This window comes from Mus caroli, chromosome 19, assembly GCF_900094665.2.
Source record: "Mus caroli chromosome 19, CAROLI_EIJ_v1.1, whole genome shotgun sequence".
Classification (NCBI taxonomy): Eukaryota; Metazoa; Chordata; class Mammalia; order Rodentia; family Muridae; genus Mus; species Mus caroli.
This window is the reverse complement of record NC_034588.1, coordinates 4,240,297-4,251,886: the sequence shown is the minus strand read 5'-3', so window position 1 is coordinate 4,251,886 and position 11,590 is coordinate 4,240,297. Positions and strand designations below refer to the sequence as shown.

At 45.6% G+C, this 11,590-nt stretch overlaps 1 protein-coding gene across 1 annotated transcript in view; it reads right to left on the bottom strand.

The window, feature by feature from the left end:
- LOC110285658 (HRAS-like suppressor 3) overlaps positions 1-8,688 on the bottom strand; it is a 28,412-nt gene extending 19,724 nt beyond the window's left edge. Inside the window, exons 1-2 of the mRNA XM_021151982.2 lie at positions 8,579-8,688; positions 8,176-8,239 (exon numbers count right to left, since the gene is read on the bottom strand). Coding sequence (XP_021007641.1) covers positions 8,176-8,190 — 15 coding nt within the window. The 5' untranslated portion in view covers positions 8,191-8,239; positions 8,579-8,688. The remainder of the gene's footprint in view (positions 1-8,175; positions 8,240-8,578) is intronic.
- Between the last annotated feature and the right edge of the window lie 2,902 nt (positions 8,689-11,590).

Genomic DNA, 11,590 nt, shown 5'->3' with positions numbered 1-11,590 from the left:
TATGTATGTGATGTATCTGTATCAGTGTGAGTGTTCATGTGTGTCTCTGTGACTGTTCATATGCATGTGTCTGTGTGTGTTCATGTATGTATGTGTTTGTGTGTCTCTGTGTATGTTAATGTTCATATGTATGCCTGTCTGTGTGTGTGCTCATGTGCGTACAGAGCCCAGAGGTCGCCATCAGATTCCTCACCTTATCTTTTGAGACAGGGCCTCTCACTGAACCTGGAGCTCACTAACTCAGCTAGCTGCAAGCCCAGGAGCTCCAGGGCCTCTTCTCTCCCCACCTCCCCAGTGTCGAGACTGCAGGCTTGTACAGCAAGAGCTTTGCTGACTGTGCTATCTCTCCAATCCCATTATTTAAAATAATAATAATAATAAGTGAGAAGAAAATGCTCACATATTGAATACTTGGGTTTTTTTAACTGAAAAAGGTAGATGCCATCTGTTACCAAGCCCTCATAAAACTCTCAATTAGGAGTATTCATTTATTATTGATTTTCTAGCATTTAAAATTGTTTAAATAGCTGGACAGTGGTAGCACATACCTCCCACCATTTGGGAGGCAGAGATAGGTGAAGTTCAAGGCCAGCCTGGTCTATAGAGCTAGTTCCAGAACAGATACACAAAGAAAGCCTACTCAAAAAAAAATTTTTTTTAAATAAATACATATCTATGTTTTCGTTTTGGTTTTGTTTGAATGTGAGGAGGGTGAATGATATTCAATTTAGAATCAGAGGAGGGGAGAAACCACCTTGAGATTTGACATTCTGGAAAGATGACTTAATGGCCAAAACCACTTGTCATGCAAACCTGATGACCTGAGTTTTCTCACCAGACCCCACTACAGAAGGAAAGAACCAATTCCCAGAGTTGTCTGACTTCCACACGTGCGCCACAGAGAGAGGTGGGAAATGGAGGATAAAATAAATACATAAAATAAATATAACATTTTAAATATTTTTGAAAGAAAGCTGGTGTGGTGGCTCAGAGCACATAAGAGGGGACCATGGTAGGTTGGGGGGGTCAAAGCTGCCACAGCAGTAAAAGAAGAAGGCAGGTTATCACCTATTGAAAACAGAAAGCTTTTGACTCGGATTTTGACTAACAGCAGCCAATATTGAGGTGTGGGTGGGCTGCACTAGAGGTTTGTTCTAGGGCAGGTTTCTAAATGGGTGGGTATCCTGACTGCTACACTAGGAAGTAGCCTGAAAGAAGGCCACACAGGGCACTGGAGGAAGCAGGAGAGGCATGGATGACCCAAGCACTGCAACCCAGACAGTGAGAAGGGCAGGCTGGACCCACTGAAAGCAGTCAACTGGCTTTTCCAAAAGGTTATGGTATTTAAGTAGTGTGGCCAGTGTAATAAAGAGTTACATTAGCAATGCCATTCCCAAGATAAAAACTATCGTCTCTAAACCAATACGAAGTAAAACAATTGGTTTGAACTATTTAGAAATGTAAAAGGCAGAAAAGGCTCCAGGATCTCTGAGAATCATGTTTAAATTGTCAGAGGGATTGTTTTAGTCAACAGTTCATTTATTCTTTTTTTATGATTTACTCACATGTCTATTTACCGTCCTCCACTCAACCAACCACCAGCTTTTCTATTCAGTAATGGCCTTTTAAATGTGCAAGGCACTACGTGCCTCAGCTCCTAGATTACAGGCCTGAACTACTAAGCCTGGCTACTGATGGCTCTGTTTAACTCGAGCAGGATTTAATTTTCAGAAACAGCACAGGGACTATGCTTAGGGCTCTGTGTTCAAACCAAGGCTCAACTACTTACCACAGAGTCCTGGACAAATTTATCCAAATTGTCGCTAGGCTTCATTCTCTTCAGCCATAAAATGAGGACAGTTATATGTGAACCGGATTCAAAGTTTCATCCTGAAGATTAAGTCAAATCTATGAAGCACTGGGTGGAGGAGGAAATAGCTCAGTAGATAAAGTGTTTGCCACAGAAACACAAAGGTCTGAATTTGATCTCAAGAACCCAGTTTAAAAAAAAAAAAAAAAAAAAAGCCAGAGTGTTGTGGTGTAGTGTGGTATGGCGTGGTGGCAATACATGCCTTTGATCCTGTCACTCTAGAGACAGAGAGAATCACTGGATCTCTGAGTTCCAGGCCAGCCAGAGCTACACAAAAATGCAAAGCAAACTGGAATGAGTAAAAGCACCTGCTATGCAAATGAACCAGTTCACCTGAGTCTAGAGCCCATGCAAAACCCCAGAAGGCGTGGCATACATTGCGGCCCAGCACTCTGTAGCAAGAAGGAGGCAGAGAAGGAGAAGGTGCCAGAAGCCTATAGGCCAAGTACCCTGGAGTACTCTACATAAAGGAGGAAACGAGAGAGCTTGCCTCAACAAGGTAGCAGGTGGGAAGTAATTCCTAAAAGTTCTCTCTTCTCCATCCGTGCACTGGGGCACACGGCCAGCCAGAAAGGCCTAACTGGGGTTTTCCAGACAAGCAAAAATCGAAGTCCCCTCCCGCCTGAATGACTCAGTGGTTAAGAGCTCTTAGGAGGACGCAGGTTTGAATCCTAGCACCCACATGGCAGCTCACAATCGTTTGTAACTCAAGTCCCATGGAATCTGAAGCTCTCTTCAGGTTTCTGTGTGCACTGCCTGCACATATTACACAGACATATATGCAGTCAGAACACCCACACAAATAAAAAATAAAATAAAAGATAAAATAGAAATGAAAGGGACAGCGCCCAAAACTGTCCTCTTGCCTCTCAGCCTCCCGATGCACACTGCGTGAATGTGCGTGTGGGCACTGTTTTACAAACACAAGCCGCACGGAGGAAACGCTTAGCAGTCAGCAGCTTTGTCACTCCCGTGGCTGGGCGCTGTGAGTTTGCCTTATGCAGAAACAGCAAGGGCACTCTGGTACTTATGAAACCCAACCTGGGAGAATTCTCTCCCTGTTCCTGTAAACCACATGCCCCAGTCAACATGAAAAATTCCTGAGCAGGCCTTTCACTTTTGATACTGAGAAGAAGGTCTGGAAACTTGTGAAAAACAAAAGAAGCCTGGGTCTTGCCAAAAACAAAAAATCAGTGAGAAGCTGGAGAGTCTCCATGCCACGGTTTTGAGAAAAGAAAATCCAAGGAGCTTGAGGCTTCCCCCAGAAACACACCAGGCACCTGTGGAAACCCGGGGAAACTTCTGGAATCGATCTCTGGGAATTTTCTGATTAATCAGGACTCCTAATACCTATGCAAGTATGGTTTCTGTAAGAAATAATTGTGATAATGGCTGAGCACTGTAAAACCACTTAAACCTAAAGAAAAATGCTAGCCTATGCTGTAGGCAAGATGGGTGCCGGGAAGGGGTGCAAAGAATAAGGAAGAGTCTGACAGCTCTGACTTCCCAGCCTCTGGGCCAGAAGAAAGGTAGACAAGACCTGGCCTGACACATTAGCCTTCCTTATGTCCCTGCCCAGGCTGCCTAGTTAGTCAGAAAGGACAACCCCAGAGTGCACCCATGTCAGAAGTACTAAAGCCCCAAGCATGATGGAAAAAGAAGGAAATCTTGCCTGCCTGCCTAGGCTCACCAGCGCCAAACCTCAGGCCTAGTCTCCTCCAGGGTAAGCCTGCCCCTTTCTGCTTTCAGAACGGCCCCACCCCAACCCCCTACTCACACGCCACCACCAAGCCTTACTGGGGCATCCACAAGTTACCTGGAATCCTTATAACAGCATCATTTTAGAGATGAGAAAAATGAGTTTCAAGGTGGGGGTGAACTTACCCAAGGCCTCAGAGGTGGTCCAGCAGCCATGGCAGCCATTCTACCACAGACCTGCTTGGATCTAAGTATCCAATGGCAAAGCAGACAAAGGGGTAGGAAAATGTGAAAGAGATGGCTCAGTGGGTAAGAGCACTGACTGCTCTTCCAGAGGTCCTGAGTTCAATTCCCAGCAATCACATGATGACTCACGACCATCTGTACAGCTACAGTGTACTCATATACATAAAATAAATAAATAAATCTTTTAAAATTTTTTGAAAGAGCTTTATGTAGGGTCCACAGAGAAAGCCTGTCTGTCACTCTCACTCTGCAAAGCCCCAGCTTCAGCTTTAGAGCTGGCTCTCTTCTAAACTGAAACCAGCTTCAAGGTCTAGTAACAGATAAGGTGAGTGAAAGAGAAAGGCCTCCAGGCCTCCTCCCTCTCACCCTGCAGAGCAAGCTGTTCCTGTTTCTATGGTCACAGCCCAGCTGTTTCTGATTGCGTTTTGGATTTGATTTAGTTTCTCCTTGCTGATGGTACTTTGTTTTGTCCTGTCATTGTTGATAGTGCTGGTGGTAGTGGACTTCACTTATTTGTTTTTGAGATGGGGGTCTCATTGGAGCCCAGCCTAGCCTCCAACTCTGCATGCTGCCTCCCCAGCGGAAGAATTACAAGGATCTGTTTGACCATGCCTAGCTCTACAGATCTCATAGACAGAATGACTATAATAAATAAATAAAAGTGACCATTCCACACCACCCTGACACCTAGACTGGGTAAGGAGTGGAGCAGCCCACCAGCATTCAGCCTGGCACTTAGAGGGTCTCATCAGAGGCTGATGGCCCGGGGAGAGAGAGGGACACCCCTCCAGCCCCTTTCAGCTTCAGGAGTGAAGCTGTGGCCTGCAGGACCAGAAGCATCTTCTGCATCAGAAGCATCCTCTTCTCTCCCCTTTCTTTGCACCCAAGCCAGCTCCACAGACAGTCCCAGATGTCAAGCTCAGATCAAAAAGCAGTAAGGCTAGGTCCCTTTTTGTGAGCTCTCCATAGCCTCAGAAATAGTGTCAGGCCTTCGGACCTCCCCTTGAGCTGGATCTCACTTTGGGCCTGTCGCTGGACCTTCTTTTCCTCAGGCTCCTCTCCACTTCTATATCTGTAATTCTTTCAGACAGGAACAATACTGGGTCAGAGTTCTGACTGTGGGATGGCAACCCCATCCCTCACTTGATGTCCTATCTTCCTGCTGGAGGTGGGCTCTATAAGTTCCCTCTCCCTACTGTCGGGTATTTCATCTAAGGTCCCTTCCTTGGGGAGGAGGTATGGGATGTGGAACAGTAGAAGGGTGGACAGGGGGCGGGCAGAAAAAAATATGGAGTATAAAAAATTAATTAGGGCCGGGCAGTGGTGGCGTGTGCCTTTAATCACAGCACTTGGGAAGCAGAGGCAGGTGGATTTCTGAGTTCGAGACCAGCCTGGTCTACAGAGTGAGTTCCAGGACACCCAGGGCTACACAGAGAAATCCTGTCTCGAAAAACCAAAATAATAATAATAATAATTTAAAAATAAAAAATAGAGAATAAAGACAGACAGACAGGAAGGAAGGAAGGAAGGAAGAGAGAGAGAGAAAGAGAGAGAGAAAGAAAGAAAAAAAGAAAGAAAGAAAGAAAGAAAGAAAGAAAGAAAGAAAGAAAGAAAGAAAGAAAGAAAGAAAGAAAGAAAGAAAAGCAGTAAGCCTGGCTTGATGTCACACGCCTTTAATACCTGCACTTGGGAGGCAGGGGCATGGGGATCGTTTTGAGTTTGAGACTACCTCGGTCTGCATAGTAGATTCTGAGGCAGCCAGAACTACATAGAGATGCTATCTCAAAAAATAAATAAGCCTCACGTGGTGGTGCACGCCTTTAATCCCAGCACTCGGGAGGCAGAGGCAGGCGGATTTCTGAGTTCGAGGTCAGCCTGGTCTACAAAGTGAGTTCCAGGACAGCCAGGGCTATACAGAGAAACCCTGTCTCGAAAAACGAAAGAAAGAAAGAAAGAAAGAAAGAAAGAAAGAAAGAAAGAAAGAAAGAAAGAAAGAAAGAAAGAAAGAAAAACACAATAATAACGAAGACAGAAGGCAGCCTGTGCAGCCTGGTCTGAGGCTTGAGATGCACCCTGGCCTTGCCGAACTTAGTTTTACTTTTAGTTCTCACTTCCAGGAAACATACTCAAAGTTCAGCATTGCAGTGGGTGGATGTGAAAGGACCTGTCATCAAAACCTCAAAAAATAAACCTCCTATCCAGTTACAAAGTTGAGGGCAAGGAGAGATCTGGGCTGAGCTTTTCCAGCTGCCTTCTCCTCCCCAAGCCACAGAGCCCTGCCCAGTGGGCTACTTGGACCTCTCCCTACAGCCCTGCATTTTTAGTTTGGGTTAGGGCTTTGGGTTTTTTGGTTTGTTGGTTGGTTGGTTTTTGTTGTTGTTGTTGTTTGTTTGTTTTTACCTTTTTACTTTATGTGTATGGGTGTTTCGACTGCATGTGTCTGCGGATCACGTGTGTCCAGCACCCTTGGATACCAGGAAAGGGTGTCAGATCACTTGAGATGGGAGTTACAGCCTGTTAGCTGTGCTAACATGAGTGTGCTGGGAACTAAATCCATGTCCTCTGGAAAAGCATCCAGTGCTCTTATCCACCAAACCATCTCTTCAGCACTGTTTGTTTGTTTGTTTGTTTTGGGTTTTGTGAGACAGGGTGTCTCTGTATAGCCCTTGGCTGTCCTGGAACTCACTTTGTAGACCAGGCTGGCCTCAAACTCAGAGATCCACCTGCCTCTGCCTCCCTAGTGCTGGGATTAAAGGCATGTGCCACCACCACCTGGCAACCCTGTTTTATTTTGTTTGAGATAAGGTCTCTCCACAGAGCCAAGGATAGCCTCCAAGTCTGCATCCCAAGTGGTGGGTTTACAGGTGTGTGCCACCATGCCTTCATTCACAGCCCTGGAGATGAGATGACAGTACATACTGAGCTGGATGTAGGAGAAAGAGTGACACGTCTCCTCAGTCTGAGGAGAGAGGATTCAACAGTGAGATTTCATAGCTTCTACATAAGCCTGCAATTGGTGTATATTTATTTCTTACTCTTTTAATTAAAAAAATGAGTGAGGTGGCTTATCAAGCAAAGGAGATTGTTGCCAAGCCTGATGACCTGAGTTCAAATCCCAGAACCCAAATAGCGAAGAAGAGAACTAATTCCTGCAAACAGCTCTCTGACCTCCACCTGTTTGCCACGGCATATGCATGCCCCCCAAAACACATACACACATACACAAACACACACGTACATATACACAAACACGCTTTTTAAATTGTCTACTACGAGAAAATTAAATCAACACACGGCTACACAGTCAAAGCGCACAACTGAGACAAACACGTATTTTTGTGAGTCGGCTCCTCACGGCTCCGCAGAGTTCAAGCTTTATATGGAAAATATAAAATATAGTGCTAACTTCTGTGCTCTTGGGTTTTCCCGGGTTCAAACAGAAAGCAAAACAGCCTGGCCTCACAGTACCAGAAACAGAAAGTGCAGCCTGGAGTGACTCTGCTGCTATGAGAGCTGTTAGATTTTAAGTGTTGTTTTCACTTGGGAACAGAATAAACTTGAACTTGATTATAATCCCACACCAGGTACTCAGCTGGAGCACAATCCCAAGAGGGTTGTCTGCAAAACCCTGAACCAAATCAACAGAGTCTTGTTAAAATGAAGAAGACATTTGTCCCGTTCCAATCTCAAGACATCATGGGTTAACAAAGATGCGGGGGGGGGGGGGGGGGGGGCGGCTGGGATGTGGCTCAGTCGGTATAGAGTGCTTGCCTACCATGCAGGAGGGCTTCACAAAACTGGGTATGGGGCCTCACAACTATAATTCCAGCACTCAAGAGGTGGGGGTAGAGAAACCAGAAGTAAGAAACTGTCCTCGATAAATAGGAAGTTTGAGGCCAGTCTGGGCTACCTGAAGCCTTGTCTCAAAAACAAAAGCAAAAAAAAAAAAAGAAAGAAAGAAAAGAGAAGGGGGATGGAGGGAAGAAATGAAGGAAAAGCCAGAGCTGAGTGTTTGCTGGCAGCAGGGATGGCCATGGGTCAGCTGACAAGACAAAATTAAGCAGAATCAACTTCAGACATTCGACCCAGGAACCTGCCCAGGGTCCGGGTTTGAGAGGAAGACCCAGCCCCCAACTTCCCCCCTCTACTGCTTTCTATTGAGCCTGTTTCAAGCAGGGTGGCAGCCAACTGCTGAGGCTCAACAGGTGGCAGCTGACCCACAGCTCATACCTGATCCCCCAAGGGTTCAAAGTGTAGCTCCTCTCTTCAAAACAGCGAGTCAGACCCGGAGAAGACAAGAGTCACCATTAAAACTCTACTCCCATCCCTGGCCCACCCTTGGCTTCTCACCCCGTACTTACTATGGGTGCTAGCATTTTCCAGGATATGTGAGCTTCAACTTCAGCTTAGCAGCAGCGTGGATGCCTAAGACACAGAGGGGAGCAAAGCTCATTATGTCTCTAGCAAGTCTCCAGGAGCAGGGTAGCTTTTAGCAGGGCCCTCCAGAAACTTCCACCAAACTCCTCCAACTTTCTCGCTCTCTTCCGCTCTGCCCTGCGCTTGCCCTTGAATAGACAAATCCCTCGCTGTAGGGATACTTGGTCGCCAGCAGGGTTCCTGGCCAGGCATTCGCGCGCCCCTGGCTCCTTTTCTCCGCGGATGGCAGACAGGTGGAAGCTCTCGCCTGACTTGTTTACGCAGCCGAAACACTCTCCGCCTCCCAGACAGCCCTCGGGGACCCGCAGAGGCACCCGGGCTTCTCACCTTTGCTTGGGTCCCAGAAAAAAGCTCTCCAACCTCCTCGCGCCCCAAGTAGGCAAGTGGAGGCCAGCGCAATGGGGACTGGTTTAATGGCCGCAGAGTCAGGCCGCAGGTCACCCCGCCCCTTCTCCTGTAACTGGCTAATGAGAGCGTCGCCAAGGGCTGCCACTACTCAGTTGTCACTTAGATGCCTCCCTCCCGCTGAGCTGCGTTCTGGCCTCTCTGCTCCTCTGCCCCAGATTCCCCAGCCCTTGACAGCCTATACACACCCCTCATGGAAGAACATGTTATGTCGAATTACATTTAATCTTTGTATATGAATCATACCAAAAGGCTATTTGTTAAGAGTAATACATGCCTGAAATCCTAGCATTTGACAAGCTGAAGCAGGAGGATTGCCATAAGTTTAAAGTTAGCCTGAGCTACTGTTTGAGATCTTCTCTCCAAAATAATAATAATAATAATAAATAATAATAATGATGATGATAATAATAATAGCCAGATGTAGTTGTTTATGCCTTTGTTTCCTGCACTCAGGAGACAGAGGCAGGCCCATCTCTGTGAGGCTAGCTCCACATAGTGAGTTCAAAGAGTGCCAGAGCTATGCAGAGAGACCTTGCCTCAAAAATCCAAAATATAGCCGGGCGTGGTGGCGCACGCCTTTAATCCCAGCACTTGGGAGGCAGAGGCAGGCAAATTTCTGAGTTCAAGGCCAGCCTGGTCTACAGAGTGAGTTCCAGGACAGCCAAGGCTATACAGAAAAACTCTGTCTCAAAAAAACAAACAAAAAAAAAATCCAAAATATAATACTAAAAATAAAAATAAGAACAACAACAGTAATATGGGGTTGAGGAGCTGGCTCAGGGGTTAAGAGCACTTGCTGCTCTTGCAAAGGGCCCCAATTGGTTCCCAGGATCCACATGGAGGCTCACAACTTTGATTAACTCAGTTCCAGGGGATCCAATACTTCTTTTGACATTGTTACTCATAAGGTACACACCTGGTACATGTGCACACATGCTGACAAAGCACACATAGAGAAGACAGCTTGCACAGGGTTTCAGCCAATAGGAAGTCTTTATCAGCCTGGCTGTCAACTACAGTGGGTGTTCAGTGTAGCACTTAGCTTTTCTCAGAGTGAGCTTTTAAACACAAAAACCATGTTCTGGGTTGGCATTCTTCAGTTAACAAGAACAATTAGGGGCTGGTGAGATGGCTCAGCGGTTAAGATCACCGACTGCTCTTCCAAAGGTCCTGAGTTCAAATCCCAGCAACCACATGGTGGCTCACAACCATCCGTAACGAAATCTGATGCTCTCTTCTGGAGTGTCTGAAGACAGATACGGTGTACTTACATATAATAAATAAATAAATAAATTTTAAAAATTAAAAAAATAATAAAAAAGAACAGTTAGCCAAAAGCAGGCTCACAGAAGCCAAAAATAAGATTAGTACACCTGGCCTCTGTTTTAGCTTTGGCAGGTGGTGCTGTCTGCATGCTGAGTTTTATAGCCCGAATGATACTTCCATCATGGAGTCAGTTGTGCTAAAGTCTTGGGGCCTACTAAGTCTGGAGCCCTGTTACACTCATAAAATCAATCTCAAAACATTTTTGTAATTGAAGGAGTTAAAAAAAATACACTCCCTAGCATCTTGATTGAGGAACATGAAGTATGTAACTTCTTTTGATTTCCTTTTCAATATTCAGAGATTACTTTATTAGTTTTTTAAATCAAATCCAAGAACATAAAAGCTTAGATGTTTAAAACAGTATATTACCATAGCACAAATGAAAAAAGAAAAAGAAGCATTCTGGACCAACATGGCTACTGTTCATTTCTGTACAGTGTTCTTTTCTCTTTCTTAAAAGCAGGAGATGAGGCTCTGCATGGTGGCACATGCCTTTAAACCCAGCACTCAGGAGTTAGAGGCAGGAAGATCTCTGTGACTTCAAGGCCACCTGGGGCTACACAGTAAGATCCTGTCTCAAAAGCAAAACAAACAAATAAATCAGGAATCGAAATTCCCAAATGACGGCTTCTCTCACTATAACAGAAAGAAACCATGACCCAGAGGCCCTGGACTCTGCTCCCAGCACTACCCCAAAAAGATAGCAATAACTCGCCTTTTCCAATTCCTCACTCAACGTAAACACTTCTGCAAAGCTTAACTATTCTTTGTCCACAACTGACTCTCCTCCCTAGCTGCTTCTTGGGGTCCTTGTCCCCTCCTCTTCCTCTCACTCCATAATTCTTTCTGATCCTGGAGTGACTCTTGGGACCTCATGGACACTAACAATTGAAATTGGGCCACAAGTCCTTAAGTCTTCACTTCTCCCTGCAAACCCCTAGGATACACAAAACTTGCATCCGAGAAATGTCCATGCTTCTCCTCCTGTTCATCTATTCCAAGTCAATTTAATTCTGAAAGTCAACAAGGATCAGATCTGTAGAGTTGGATTTTTGCTTCTCCCTACAAATCTATGTGAAATTTAAAAGCCAGCCAAAGGGACGGGTTTGGGGGCATACAACTGTAGTCTGAGGCAGACAATCACTTGAGCCTGGAAGTTCTAGACCAGCCTGGTCAACTCAGTACACATGAGAGTAGTGGGGACAGCTAGAAATTGTACAGCAAAAAGGACTTAAGTATTGGTCCTTAAGCCATAGTAAATCCCCAATGCTTTCTTTCATATGCATCCCCAGTGGCACACAGTGGGCATTTTATGAGTGAATGTACCTCCCTCTGAGCCTCATTCTGTCCATCTATAAAATGGGTTGCTCATTCTATTAGACAATGTACAAGAGTACATGTCCCAAAGGAAGAGCTCTTTAACCTGTTGAGCACTGTCTGCCACACAGTGAACCCTGGTCAGGCTATGTTAGGTGTTAGTAACATGAGAGGCACATGATCACCCACATCACAGGATACTCACCGGCTTCTTGATAAGGAGAGTCAGCATTAATAAATGCCATTGTCTCATGAACTCTATCACTCAACCAATCCACTGCTGCTGAG